At 42.5% G+C, this 16,059-nt stretch overlaps 1 protein-coding gene across 7 annotated transcripts in view; it reads right to left on the reverse strand.

Annotated features, from left to right (window-relative positions):
- FGF13 (fibroblast growth factor 13) overlaps positions 1-16,059 on the reverse strand; it is a 235,833-nt gene that overhangs the window by 100,848 nt on the left and 118,926 nt on the right. For 3 of the 7 annotated variants that reach the window (XM_083486599.1, XM_083486598.1, XM_083486601.1), the window contains one exon: positions 8,990-9,157. The exons of 1 other annotated variant lie outside the window; for it this stretch is intronic. In XM_083486599.1, the coding sequence (XP_083342725.1) occupies positions 8,990-9,157 (168 nt within the window). Of the gene's footprint in view, positions 1-8,989; positions 9,254-16,059 lie in introns of all 7 variants that reach the window. 3 more of the 7 variants (XM_083486596.1, XM_083486602.1, XM_083486597.1) reach the window with 1 other exon arrangement.

Consider the following 16,059-nt stretch of genomic DNA (forward strand, 5'->3'; position numbering starts at 1 on the left):
CAAGATTTAATTAATTCTCGCCTCCCATTAACTTCACTGCTAATCCTCTCCACTCCTTTCAAGTGCCTCCTCTGCTTGTCACTTCCCGTACATCCCACTCTCTTTCTAGGCAGGCTGCTGGGTACTAAGAATAATAGAGCAGCCACTGTGCCTGCTATTTAGTTACTGTTCCTTACAAACATGATGTAGTCCACGTGAATGAAGCTTGTGAACAGTTTAGGAACCCCTGCTATAGACAACACTGAGCTACACAGACCAATGGCAGCTTGCTATGCTATGCTATGGATAGATAAAGGACCCCTGGACAGTTAAGTCCAGTCAAAGGCGACTATGGGGTTGTGGTGCTCATCTTGCTTTCAGGCCAAGGGAGCCAACGATTGTCCACAGACAGCTTTCTGGGTCATGTGGCCAGCATGACTAAACCACTTCTGGCACAACGGGACACCGTGACAGAAGCCAAAGTGCACGGAAACAGCATTTACCTTCCTGTTGCTGTGGTACCTATTTATCTACTTGCACTGGCATGCTTTCAAACTGTTGAGTAGGCAGGAGCTGGGACATAGCAACAGGAGCTCACCCCGTCACAGGGATTCGAACCGCCAACCTTCCGATCAGCAAGCCCAAGAGGCTCAGTGGTTTAAAGCACAGCACCCCCGTGTCCATAATGCTATTAATATATCTAGTGTGAATAGTTTTATCTCAATAGCTTTCACACGTTTTGTATCCAGCTCTGAAATAATCTGATGAAAGGTGAATAAATATCTTTTTTTAAAAAAAATGCATAAAATTGTTATTGTGTAAGGGGAAATAAACCCTCCTGTTTAAAACACAGAAAGTACTTGATAGCTATCCCAAGCTAAGTTTCAAATAGGGCAGGTGAGTTACCTGAAGTCCATCAACCACATTTGATGTCATTCTGTCCTAAGCTTGCTCATCGGAAGCCTTGTCATGAGTAGTTAATCAGTCTCTTCAAGCATGACTCATGACTTTTCTTGTCATTGTGTATACACCAGCTTCCAAGCCTTTTTTTAATAAAAAACCTCCCATGCTCTTCATTAGCAATCAGCATGGCCCTGGAAAATGTATTCCATGTAGAGACAATGCCATGGAAGTAGGAGCCTTGGAGCAAATGATTTGCAACGACAGGGTTCCTGTAGTCTCAACTGAAAAAACATGACTTTAGCTGTACCAAGTAATGGGCCTTTAGCTTAGCACCTCCTCTTCCTCTGTGTCTTCCAGGGACATGACAAATCAGTCAGTGGGAAAATAGGTTCTTCATCATCACCATCACCACAATTTCTGTTTTTTTCTCCTTCCCTTTATGGTAACATTTAAATTATTCAGTTTAAGAACATGCAAACAGCCTAGCTGCTGGATTAGCCCAAAGGCCCATCTAGACCACATTAGCGAACTGTATTTCTAAGGGAAGCCTGCAAGCGTGACCTGTGTGCAACAGCACTCTCCCTCCTGTGGTTTCCAGCAGCAGGTATTCAGAAGCCTCTGACTGTGGAGGTCCAACATGGCCATTGTGGCCGACTGTCATTGAAAGCTTCATGCTGCCTACAATGCTGTTCATAATGGATAAAGGCTTGTTGGTTATGAGTTGTTCTTAGCCTTTCAATGCCATTTCACATGACTTGTAGGGGAGGAAAGGAGCTTCTTGGATGTCATTGGACTCCAACTCCCACCAGGAAGCATGTCAGTGGCCGGAGACTATGAAAGTATGTAGTTCATCAACATGTTGAAGGCTGCAAGCTTCCAACCTTCGCAGGAGGTGGAGGACAGCATCGTCTTATCCACAAATGTAGTAAGCCAATAAAGTGGGAGGGAGAAACTGGCTGCAGCTATTAGGCACAGTACAAAACAGGTGGAGGGCACTGGGTTGGCAAAGGTTGAGGTTTAAGTTCTTAACAACAACAACAACAACAACCATCTAATCTCAGATAATAGCTTCAGATGTTGTCCCAGGTAGGCTACTGACCAGTGACTGCATCTTTTTGGGGGAAGCGGTGTAATCCTTCCATTCTTTTGAACTGGAAATTCTTTGGTGCAACTAGCAAAATTGGGCATTTGGGTAATTTTTTTACCACTTCTTTTGTCTGCAGGTATAAGGAGCTATTTGGCATTCATGGATTTGTAATCTGCCGTTCATAAATTTATGCACTTGTGGGATGGAGCTGGGGGTTATGTAACTTATTTGTTTATGTACCTTTGCAAATTGTTGGACCTGGAGCTATATGTGCTGCAAAGGAGGGAAGTGAATTGTTTGCTGCTAATATCTGGCAGCTGAAGTGAGTTAAGCCTAACTGGGGGGAGAAGGATGGGTGCTGGAATGCTTCATTCCAGGACATCCCAGACAAGAAATAGGGAGGTCATATACAGAGGCTTAATTTTTAACAAACAGCACATGGGGGAGAAACAAAACTTTCAATTTTGATTCCTCTCAGTTCCTCATATTTCTTTCAAGTTCACTTCTCATCTTCACATCTATTTGTAGTGGTGGTGGGGCTTCTTCTAAGTCTTCCTGAGAATTCATCAGCATTTTAGTGTGATCCACCCCCACCCCACCCCCAATATACACATTTTATAGTTTAGGCAAGTTTGCCTAAAATAATGCACTTTTGTACAGATTCTTCTATTGCTAGTCAAAGGCAAATGAACATTAAGTAGCAAAGAAGACCCCACTGGATCAGGCCAGTGGCCCACCTAGTCTGGCATCCTGTTCTCACAATGGCCAATATTTTGCTTGGGCAAAATATTCAAGCAGCACCTCAGCACTCTCCACTCCCATGGTTTCCAGCAAATGGGGTTCATAAGCATTGCTGCCTCAAACTGTGGAGGCAGATCATAGTCATCATGTCGAGTAGCCATTAGTAGCCTCGATCCCCCACCAATTTGCCCAGTTCTCTTTAAAAGCCATCCAAGTTGGTAGCCTTCACTGCCTCCAGTGGGAATTAGTTCCATGATGTAACTCTGCATTGTGTGAAGAAGTACTCCCTTTTAGCTATCCTGCTCAGAGCAGACACATTGAAATGAATGGGCATGGCTAACTTAGATCACCCACCCACACAATGCACTGGCTCTTCTCTGCCTAGCACCCTTATCATTCTCTAGCCCGGTGTTTCCCAGCCTTGGGTCTCCAGCTGTTTTCAGACTAAGTTTGGGAAACATTGCTCTAACCCATCATACTTCTGTGTTTCTCATTGAGGGCTGCCATCCTTCATTACCAGCCTCTCTCATGCACTGACTTGGCCATGCTCCTCTACTTTCTTGTTTAAAAAGGTTATGTGTGCCCTGAGGGAGGCAGACTGTTGCAGAGGGAGGGAAGGAGGGGAAGGGGTGGGTGGGGAATCGCATCAAAACCAGAGGTATGGGCAATGCGCCAAACTATCTATGACGGCAGCTAACCAATGAGTGGTGGTGGGGTGTGTTTGTGTGTGTGTGTTTAAGGGAGAAACACGCACACAACCTCATTATAGCCTCACTGCTCTAAATGTACTAACACAAATTAGGTTTTTGCAGAAACAGGCTTCTCTTTACGTAACCCTGTTTTGGAAAGATAGCAGCAGCTTATGTTTAAACTATTTAGGAGAACAAATAGCTGCAGCATGCCTCTCAGATGGCCTTCCTGCCGCGAGAACCAGATTCCCTGCTTGAGTGGAGTGATACATATGTTCTGTGCTTTTGCCTGGCTGTAATGGAGAATGTGCAAAAGCCTCTGGGGAATCTCAAGCAACCATATGGACCTTTCTGCAACTTCTTCTGTGGGGGCTTCTGAGGTAACCAAGGTTGGTTGCAATGGAGTTAGATGGCTAAGATATTGGCCAAGGCCCACCTTAGGAGACAGAGCATAGCTCGGGGCTAAAGCATCTTCCTTGTATGCAAAAGGTCTCAGGTCCAGTCTTCGGCATCTTCAGATAGGGTTGGGAAAGACCTATGTTTGAAATCCTAAAGAGTCACTGCCAGTCATGCAAAGTAGTTGTTGAGCAGTTCTGTCTTCTCTATGTCATCCAACAGCATTTCTCTATCTTCTCCACACAAGGGCCCTACTACTTTCTTGATCTTCCTCTTGCTTCAAACATAGCCAAATAAGCCAAAGGTTAGGACAGGCTGATATAAACTTAGGGTTGTGTCCAACTAAGTTCTACTCAGAGTAGACCCTTTGAAATTAATGGACCTAAGTAAGCCATTTCTATTAATTTCCATGGACCAGCTCAGAGTAGAACTAATGTTGGAGACAAACTTTAGATTAAGTTGATATGAACAAAAGCACATAAGAATAACTCTGCTGGACCAGGACAATGGCCCATCTAGCCTTGCACCTTGTTATCACAACCAGATGCCCCAATGGGAAAGCCTCAAACAGCACCTGAGCACAATAACACTATCCTCTGCCTTTGACCACTGAGGTAGAACAGGCTTCCTCAACCTCAGCCCTCCAGATGTTTTGAGACTACAATTCCCATCATCCCTCACCACTGGTCCTGATAGCTAGGGATCATGGGAGTTGTAGGCCAAAAACGTCTGGAGGGCCGAGATTGAGGAAGCCTGAGGTAGAACATAGCCATTGTGGCTAGGAGTCATGCACAGCCTTCTCTTCCATGAATTTGTCCAACCCTCTTTTAAAGACAACCAAGTTGCTGGCCATCATTGCCTCTTGAAGAAGCAAATTCTGTAGTTGAACTATGCCTTGTGTGAAGAAGTGCCTTGGTCTACATCATTACATGTAGCCTAGATCCTTCTAGCATGCTGTCCCTGTACAAGCAAAATCTTAAAGACGACTCATATACTTTTGAATCCTATGAGTTGAACTGAATTATGGCATGAATTATGACGAGAAATGCTGGAAGAGGCACCCAACTAACATATTCCCAGATTGTTAGAGAAGAATTAAAATGTGGCAAGTAATCATGAGTACATATCTTCACACTAAACAGCATTCTTTTTTTAAAGTGCAATATTCATGCAGTTGGCATAAGTCAGCATTCTTGTTTCCATCTGTACAGGAACTGACACCCTCTCAACATTTATGGATTAGATAACATCACATTGCCTTTTCTTATCTCGTGCCTGGATGCCTCTTTGTGAATGGAAACATATATCCTCAGAAGGAGAAAAAGACATTTGTCTTTTGCTATTAGGTATGTGCATTAGAATGAGGCAGACCGTCTGGTCTCTTTGGTTCTACAATGTTTTCTGGAAGAACGGCTTAATGATTAAAATATGTCACTGAAATGGAGCAACGGAACTACCATGCTAAATGAAATGCTTCCAGGGCGTGGGGTGGGGGTGGTGGAAGAAGCTTTTTATGAAGAAGAGAAAATTGTTGGAATTCCGGGGGGGGGGGGGGAGAGCGGCATTTGCATCTGGTAGCTGCCCATCTCGAGCTCAATTCTATAAATATCCCAAGGAAAAGAGATTAATATTGTCATGTGCTAATTACATTTGTTAAGGAACAAGAAGGCCACTTGGTGATGCCTCTTCACCAATCTGACCCATCACATGGAGGGAAGGGAGCATGTGCTGTTCCTCCCTGCAAATGCGTCCCAGGACAAAAGCCAATGCACATAGAAATTCAATATGTGTAAGAAGGGGGTGGAATTTTCTCATAATCCCAATGTTGAGTTTATCCAAATGGATTCCTCACTCCACTCCTTAATCCCAACAAAATGCACGGTTCTACCCCCATCCCAGTTCCATTAAACATAGTGAGAGTGCTTGCACATAATATGTTTGATTATATGCATTATTAAATGCAGTGTACACATTTTTATTCCAGGTTTTCCAATGCAACAAGCACTTAAACAGATACATAAAGCAGTGTATATAACTGTATTAAAATATGCATGTATTAATATAAATATTATGCTGAAGAAATACAGCACAGTGTGGGACTTCACCTTTATACATATTACATGAATAATATTCATATTTTTTGCATATAATGAGTCAGGCTTTCTTTTCTTTTAAAGAATGACAATACATGAGCAGTTGAGAGATTAGGTAAAGGTAAAGGGACCCCTGACCATTAGGTCCAGTCGTGGCCGACTCTGGGGTTGTGGTGCTCATTTCGCTTTACTGGCCGAGGGAGCCGGCGTACAGCTTCCGGGTCATGTGGCCAGCATGACTAAGCCACTTCTGGCAAACCAGAGCAGTGCACAGAAACGGCATTTACCTTCCCGCTGGAGCGGTACCTATTTATCTACTTGCACTTTGACGTGCTTTCAAACTGCTAGGTTGGCAGCAGCAGGGACCGAGCAACGGGAGCTCACCCTGTCATGGGGATTTGAACCGCCAATCAGCAAGTCCTAGGCTCTGTGGTTTAACCCACAGCGCCACCCATGTCCCTCCAATTGAGAGATTAGCAAGCACTCAGTTAAACAAGGCAGTCTTATGTGAGCAAAACCTAGTAAGGTTGGAACCCCCAAATTCTGTGATTAAACCTCTGATGGAGGCTTTTTTTTTGTTTTTCAAGCAGGAGATTGACTACATGATTTTGACCTACACCACTTGCATTTTTCACACCTGAACCAAAAATCAAACATTCTGCTCCAGTGGATGGCATTATCAGGATGGCAGACAGGGATGACAGACATTTGTTCTCCACCCTCATAACGGTAGGATCAGCAAAAGGGTATTGTCTGATATGACCCCATGTATATCAAGACCCTTCTATAAAGTGCCTTCTATAAATAGATGCTTCATACTTGTAGCAATAATATACAAATACTGCTACAAACATAAGTTATAACCAGGAGCGATAATACCAAACTGAATGTTCATGAACAAATTATTGTTAAAAATTCAACTTAAAACACTCAGCAATTCTGTTATTTCTATAAAAAATGCATGTTTCTCTCTGACATCAGTAGCATCACTTTTTCTTTTGGGGAAAAAATCAAGCAACACAATCGTTAGTAAAGGACAATTTTCTAGAACTTCTAAGCTTCTCCTTGCAAGAAACTATGCATGAATACAAATGAAACCCAAAAATAATCCAAATGTTGTTTGAAATTGCCAACTCTTGCCAGCCACAACTCACTGCCATTTGAAGCTTCTGGCCAGTTTGTTTGCAGAGCAATTGTTGTTTTTTGAACATCTAAATCTAAAACCAAAGGCCATTGCTTTGACATGAAAGATAATAAAATTCAGAGATTCAGGAACTGTTCCACTTTTATTACACATGTAGCTGCATGAATTAAATCTCTCAGAAGTTGCCTATCTCACATGCCCATGCTAATGAAAGCATTAAACTGAGCTACAATCTACCAAAAAGAAAAGAAAGATTTCACTGTTGTTCCTTTTCCATAGCTATAGATGTTGTTTCTGTAATATTTAGTAAAGCAAAGATCTACATTTGTGGGTAACAGCAACAATCCTAGACAAACATAGGTGCAGGCAAAAGAAAAACACACGTGCCTCTCAGACTTCTTGAAAGTGTTTATTGCAGCCTATCTTCTGACAAAACAGGCAATCATATTTTCCATTTAAAACTGCAAAAACTGTCATGTTACATATGCAATCTTCATGGGCCTATTTGGCTATGGGATAGTTGTATGGCCATAGAATGGGATAATGCAATGAGGCCCATTAGGAATATGTAAGCTCCTTGAAATCAGACACCTGTCTGTTTTGTTCATGTTAACTTTGAAGCACCACTATGTTTATTTTGGGGACACACATGCATACTGGAAACCTACAGAACTTGATAATGGAAAGAGGAGTACCACTAGCAGTATGTAAGCTCACTGAGGGCAGAGACTTACTCCATTTTGCTGATGTAACTGTGAAGCATCACATACACTGATGTGCCCCATGTGTACACATTGTGACTGTAGAAACCAGACAGTTGTGACATGGCAATTGTGTTGCACAAACCCTCATTTTATCACACCTGTATCAGTCAGAGTAGGATCCATTCCTATATATTTATAACCTCTGAAATGCACTCTTTCTTTGTTATAAAGACATCTGCTATTGGACCATATATAGAAGCTCATGTAAAACGTGCAAAGTCTTACCAGATAGGAATTGAGGCAGTAGTGGAAAACATATAAAAACAGCATTACAGAAAATCAAGAATTAGGTTGTCTGGAGAGGGTGGATGTTTAAGCTCATACCCCAAACTGACAGGCTAACAAGACACATTTCCTTATTAATAGTTTCTGGGGAACAAGCAAGCAAGTGGTCACCCATACCTGATTACCATCTCTGGAAAATAAAAAGGAAACATTCCACTCAGACATTAGCTCTACTGCATGCACAGAACTTCTCCAAAATGCAACCGGGCGTGCAGTACATTCAACTTATCCTGCTTTGCCAAACTAAAGCTTTTATAAGCCTTTTTTTTTTTTTTTTTGGACAGCAATGCGCAAAAGCTTTATGAAGTGTAAAAGTGTCAGAGAATCCAGCTTTAAGTGCGATCTAATATTTATTCCCAGCTGAGTGCAACTTTGAAATACTAAGGTGGAGGAGAACTTCTCAGGTGAAGAGAGAGAAGAAGGAGCTGTTAAGATGCTGTTTTAGAAAAAGCAAGCAAGTTTTGGCAGCCAAAAGGCAAGTGTAATGATGAAAATGGACAGAAATAAAAGTTTTGATCAGTAATTTTTAAAGCATTGTCAACTATTATATATATATATTTATATATATACATATACATATATATATACATATATACATACATACATACACACCCACACCCACACACCCACAAAAGGTTTTCCTATATCAGTGAATTATATTTTATACAGTGGCCCATGACTCGTATCAGACATTAACAAGCAAGCAAAGTAGCAGAGGGTGATACATGAACCCCAGGCAAATCGCTGCATCCAGTTGCATTATATTAAACACAGGCCAAAGAACACACAAGACACAATCCGTAGGACAGGCACGCTCTCTCCGAAAGAAACAAAAACAAAGGAAAGGAAAATAAAAAATTTAAAAACCGGGAAAAAGAAAACGAACATGGATCTCGTGGTGCACAAACCTTCAGGTTCTGTGTTCTCTTTGAGGTGCACTTGCTTCAGAGGACAGCAGAAGATTTCGTGACATTTAGCACGAAAGGGGGATTCTTTTTTCTTTAATTCCGTAGATTGGATGGAATCTTGCCGTAACATAATATATTCCTGTGTGCCGGGGGGAGCGTCATCCATAACTGCGGTCACCACATAACAAAATGAACTTAAGTTAGAACGAAAGGGAAAAAATAAAATTAAAACAAAGAAAAAAAATCTAGAGAAGCAAATCAACTCTATAATGATACAGGGAGGGGCAGAGAAGGACATGGGAGCAGGGAGAGGAGGGGAGGGGAAAACATTGGTAGAGAGAAAAAGAAAAGAATGACGAGAATTAACGTACTCTGGCTTATGATGGCAGAGGAAGAGGAGACAAGAGGATAGGAGTCATTTACTTCTATATTTCCATGCTTACACCAGTCTTTCTAGCATTGTCTAGGAAGGGATACTGTGTTAAGAAAGGTAGCTTACATATCTTAAAAATGTATTCGAGAAAAGACTGAATACAAGGCATCTATACCACATATAACCTCTCTATTTTGCTACCATTTTAGTGGAATACATGGCTATATTTTGCATGCAGATTACATACAGTAACGGCTAAGATATCATGCAGGTTTTAATGGCCAGAGCTACTCATTTTATATTCAGAACAGCAATGAGCAATTTGCACAGATACCCAGCATTACTCACATCATATTGCTATTAGACTCTATAGGCCAAGGTACTTTTTTTCAGAAGACGGATCATCATTCACTGGCATTCAAATTTACAGTTCGTTCCAGAAGGCGCAAAGAGAGGGAGCATGTTGGGGTGGGGTGGGGTGGGGTGGGGGGATCTCATGGTTTACCCCATCCCCTAATAATTCAAACACTGCCTTCTACATTCCAGAAAATACTTCCGTGTCAGCTCATATGCTGAGGAACCCCTGGAAGCCTGCCATGAAACCAAATAATGTTTCAGAGAATATTGTCAGGGACATTCCAAGCTACGGGTTAGACCTTTGGGGTATCAAGATTCCTGCTTGCACTGCATCCTGTTCAATCCAGACTTCTTAGAGCTCTCCTCCAAGTCCCCAGATGTGTCTCAAACGCATGGGTTAGATTGGAAACAGGGATGATGAGAGTGGAGGCTAGCATCAATTTACAAATGGCTGACATTGAACCTGCTCCCCCGAGGGATAGCCCCATTGATCCTCTGTGACCAATTCCAGTCGGGCTGGCAGACTGCAGTCCTGAACAACCTCCGGAAATTGGGTTTTGCCCCTTAAGCCCTTCTAAGTCTGGGTTTGGACCAGGCAAAAGCTACGATCAGGCAAAGAATCATAGACACCGAGAGACAGCAGGACTGTACAAGGTGCCCCAACTACAGAATCAGAGAAATCGAGAGAGATATAGCCGCACTGGCAGCATATCTCTTCTTTCTCGTATCTAGGGATGCTAGAAGGGCCTTTACACTCGCCAGAAGCTCGGCTCTTCCCTCGCCGGTCCTGGATGGAGCCTTTAGAAGGGTCCTGTATGCTCAGAGACTTTGCACCTGTCCATTGGGAGAGATAGGAAGCCCAGAACACTTGTTCTTTAGATGTCCCTTTTCTAAAGAGCCACATAGTAAGATCATGGATCCCCTACTGGTGAGGCTCGCCGACCTCCCGCAAAAGCAAAAATTTGACCTTTTGCTGCTGGGCAAAGATCAGAAGATTACCTGGATGGTCGCCAGATTCTGTCTACAGATCTGTAGTCGCAGACCATCGCCCAACTCAAAATAGTCCGGCATGAAAAGCCCCAAACACGGTTCCATGGGTGATTCTGAGTCAACTACCTGGGACAGTTTATTGTTGTACATTGTTTCTAAAATTAGTGTTGTATATTGTTTTAATTGTCTGTTTTAACCATATTTGCACAGCAGTTTTTAACGTTGTGAGTGTGCTCTATTTAAGAGGCTTCTACTCTGCAGCCTCTTATAGTTGTTTTATCTGCAAGTCTTTTAGTTCTTATGCTCTTACAGTTGTTTTAACTGTGTGTCTTTGTTGGTTTTTAGCTCTTATCTGTTTTAATTATTAGTTTTTTATCCATCCATTATCTGTGTTTAATCTTGTATTTTATTCGGATGTTTTATGCCTGTTTCCTTGTCCTCATTTGCCCTAACAATTATCGGTAAAAAATCCCAACTACTATTTTATCTATATGCTTTTCTTAATCCAGGTCTGTGACCGTAATAAAGTTCATTCACTGCATCCTGTGTTATTGGCAGGGCAGTTAGGCAAATGTTGGCTATTTCCAGATCAATCTGATATGTTTGTGGAGATGTCACATGATGGTGTTGCATCAAAGAAAGGGCTATCCCACACTTCCCCTTGAATGTTCCTTTCACTTTCCTTATTGCAAAAATTCCCCATTCATGGCTCCACCACCAAGGCCTCACCTGCTGATTGTAGTCCAAGATGGTTGATACCAGGAAAGGCACTCAGGTCCCAAGCCCATTAGGGCTTTATACGCTGGTTCTACCACTTTGAATTGGGCCCATTAGCTCACTGGCAGCTAGTGTTGTGATTTCAGCACTGGTAACACATGGTCCTATATCTATAGAATTGCTAGTTGTAAGAACATAGTAGATGCTTGCTGTAGTTTAACTACATGAAGAAGCATTTTCTTTCATCTGTCCTACTCATAGCAGACATATTGAAATGAATGGGCATAACTAGCTTTCTCCAAACAAATCTGCTCTGCAGGCGGCATTATAAAATTCAAACACTTGGTGCCCACCAGGGGAGTAATTTTTTTCAAAACCTTAGCCTCATGCATATCCATTGGCAGCTGATTTCTAAACTTGCGGATTTCAAAAAATAAAAATCAGCAGGTTCGATAGCCTGTGAGATGTTGTGTTGTGAAGTCCACAGCCTTGAGTGAAATTTGCAAATGAAGTTGTTTTAAAAATGTGTTTCCCATTTTTAAGTCTAGGTCCCCCAAGCAGTTCACACAAGAATAACAGAAATAGATACTAAAAGCAAGGGTGCCCACAAAAAAGAGGGGGGGGGACAACAACCCAAGGTCACCATCTCTGTAAGTACTGTCTGTGGAATAAGTGCTGTACATCTAAGCACCCCAGACTGTGCTGCAAAACAGCAGGTTGTGACAAGGAGAAAATACGAACAGTTTGCTCTCATGGCTTGCTGTTCCAAAGGCCTCGCAGAAAAGAAATGGGATGAACAGAGCTGAACATGCAGGCTTTCATCAGGGATGAGGAGAAAATCAGCTCAGTTTGAATTTTAATGCAAACCTACCTAATTTGCACTTCCCAGAATAACACATGAAATTAATGCTTCTTTCAAATTTTTCAACACAGTAATTCAGCCGAAAGTGTATAACAGGGACAAAACATGGATAAGAATGTGTATGTTAAGTGAAAATAGCATGCAAATAAATTCCTTTATTTATGGGGAAATCACTTACAAAAGTGAGAGAGTTATATTAGGAGAAACGTACCGATGGCTTAATCCAAGGAATTAAAAATTAATAATCACCAACTAATGCAGAATTGTGGCAAACTGAGTTAAGATGAGGCAGGGGAGGAATAACAGACAGGAAACAAATTCACACATTTGCTCATCCTTACTATGGAAGGAATTTAATCACAGACCTTGCAAGTGTCCCTATTTTCCAGGGACATCCCTGATTTAGAGAAGCCATACTCGGTTTCTTATTTGATCCTGGAATGTCCCACTTTTCCTTAGGATGTCCCTATTTTCATTGGAGAAATATTGGAGGGTACAGAGTTGTCCAACCCCCGAGCCATCTGAAGGCAATCCTGCATAGGGAAGTTTATTTTTTAAATGTTTAATGATGTTTTAATATATGTTGGAAGCTGCCCAGAGTGCTGGGGCAACCCAATAATACGTTGGGGGTATATATATATAAATTATCATTATGGAATGGGACCTCCCTATTTTCATCAGTGAAATGTTGGAGGGTATGTAATAAGCCAGGGGGCATCCCCACAAAAATCCTTTTTCTAGGATAACTGGAGTGGAAGGAAAAAGAGGACTAGCCTAGCCTCACCATGAAATACTAGGGGTGCCCCCTGCTGCATTTTAGTATGGAAGAGCAGTCGGTTCTGCAAGCGCCCACATCAATTGCAAACCACATAGACAATTTGTTCCAGGTCTGGAAGAAGGACACAGAACTTGTCCATTGTTTTATTTGCCCGTCAAAACCTTAATGACTTTTGCAGAAGTAATCAGGCCATGGGATTAGGTAGTCAGCCTCAGGCTGTGGCCTTTGGCCTGGTCTATGGTTCAATTGTCTGTTTGCATGCCCCCTTTAATCACCAGGAAACGCTTCACAGGGTAACAGACAGTCGTTGGTAATGATCATTAACACACTCACCCGAATGCACCACTTAAAAGCAGCCCATAAAGTTAACAGCAGAACAAAGCAGGGTTGTTGTTTTTTGGTGGGGAGGGAGTTGTGGAGGAGGAAGGCAACATAAATCCGGGAGGGCATGAGGCTGTGTTGCTGGGTAACTGCTCTTAAAAATAAGAACCAGCTTTTATTTCAAGGGAATTTAGCAAAGCATGGCAGAGTTGATATCACTAAGAAGCGAGCTTTCAGGAAACTTCGTAGCAGCAGGGAGAAGCTGGAGGTTGTCTTCAAAGCTAGTAATTCCCCCTCCCCACCACCACAAAATGTCATGCCAAAAATTTGGTTCTGCACAGAGCTTGCTAAAGGTGCGGGGGGGGGGAGCAAATATTTCTGCTTGGGATTAATCTGACAAAATGACTCTGAAACTAGGACACTTGCAAGAGAGAAAAAAATAACAAGAAGATCTTAGTTTCTCTCTTGCTCCCTCTCCTCCCCGTTTTGTAGAGATGTATTAATTTACAAAAGCCCTGAACCACTTAGGTCCAGGGTCCCTCAGGAACTGCCTGAACCTTTATATTCCAGACTGAGCAGAGGTCATCAGCAGGAGCATCGCTGGATATTCACCAAGTTGGTGAGGCTCACTTGATAACAGCAAGAAACTCAGCTATATAGTGTCCTCAGCAAAGTACCGTTGGAATACTCTGCCAACAGAGAGTCTGCTGGCAGCTTCTGTGCCAGTTTCCAAAAGCCTTCTGAAAACTTTTCCATTCCACCAGGCTTATGCAGGCAATTAAGAATACCTATTTCCACAATAGCTAGCCGGTGTCTGGTTTCTATTTTTAAAAACATTTTTGTTGTATGGTTTTATTTTCTACAGTTGTAAATCACACACACACACACACAAAAATGAATAGTCATATACAAGATTTTTTAAGTTAAATAAATAAAGTAAGTTTGAAACCTTCAATTTTTTCTTGATCGATATTGCTGCCTTCTTGAAGAACAGCCATCACATGATCTGGACAATTCTGTTCATCAGGATCTTTTCCCTTGTATTTTATTTTTTAGATTTATGTACTGCCCTTCATTATAAGATCTCAGGGGGATTCACAGAATAAAATACAGGATAAAAGCAAGCAAATAAGTAAAAACAAAAGAGCAAAACAACACACACACACCCCTTCCCACAGATACATTTAAAAGGCTGTACAATATTTATCAGCCAACAGTGTGGTTGAAGAGGAACACTTTTGCCTTGCACCTAATGAAGGTGCCAGGTGAACCTCTCTGGGGAGATCATTCCACAGACAGGGAGCCAGTATAGAGAAGGCCCATTCTTGTGTTGCCACCCTCTGGACCTCTCAAGGAGGAGGCACATGAAGGAGGGCCTCAGATGATGATCTCAGGGTCTGGGATGGTTTATATGGAGTGAGGTGGTCCTTCAGGTATTGTGGTCCTGAGCCATTTAAGGCTTTATAGGTTAAAACTAGCACCTTGAATTATTAGTTTCTGATTCAAAGCACTGACCAGCTGTTTCACACTCCCTGGTGCTGCCACTGCCCTTTGGTTCTTCCATCCATTGCACAGCCTGTCCTGGCTAACTGCCACATATCATTTCAGACTTTTGTGCACCAGCCCTGCCAACCCCTTCAAAGCACAGGATTTTCTGGTTGCCCTGCATTAGGTAGGGTGATTTTCTGACTTCTCCTCTCTCCTCCATTGATCAGGCAATACATTACTTGCTTGGGACATTTCTCCACAGCAGTGAATATTCACTTCATAAGCGGCAATTAGCAAACATTCATTGCATCTCTGTTCAGCTCTCACGTCAACTTATCTGCACTTTCTGAATTTTCATCATTTCTGTCCTCTGCATAACCCACTCCTGACTTCTTGTTTCTCTGCCTTATCTCTGCTCCCAGGCTGGAGCTAGTTTGCAAGGAAAGACTTCCTTGAGACGCTGGCAGGCAAAGGGACTGACCGTTGCCCATTCCACCAGGAGGGTGCAATGCTTACCCCACCCTGGGTGCCGGCAACCCACGCTACACCTCTGGGTTACAGCCCCTGTCATTTCAGGGAAGACCCACACCCCACTGAGACACTCTGTCTAGGTTGGCACAGGACGTTGCGTTATACTAAGTCAGACCATTGGTTGAGTCGACTCAGCATCAGCAACATTGACTAGTAGCTGCGTTTCAGACAGATGTCTCTCCGAGAGCTAGATGGAGGTAGTGAGGAATTGAACTTCTGCATGCTGAGTATATGTGCTACAGCTGGGCTATGTTCCTTGTCCTAAAAAAATAATGCAAGGTCCCAGTTGTTATGGGTCTGCATAAAGGGCTGGTTTAAGCAGGAGCATAGCAAGTTGCATTAGACCAAGTCAGGTTATTGGTCCATTGAGCTCATTATTATTTACACTGACTGGAAGCAGCTCTCCAGGATTTAAGACAGGGGTCTCTGCCTGGGGATGTCAAAGACTGAACCTGGGACTTTCTGCATGCCTTGATGGATAGGAAAGTATGATACGGTGATAACCCAGTGTAATATGCTGAGTTGTACTGAGCCAGGGTATTGATCCATCTAGTTCAGCACTGCCTCCAGGGCTCCATTCTGAAAACTGCTGGAGATGCCAAGGATTGGCATAAAAATACTGAAAAATGTAGGAGGTCAGAGTTGTAGCTCAG

Source organism: Podarcis liolepis, assembly GCF_965112155.1.
Source record: "Podarcis liolepis genome assembly, chromosome: Z".
NCBI lineage: Eukaryota > Metazoa > Chordata > Lepidosauria > Squamata > Lacertidae > Podarcis > Podarcis liolepis.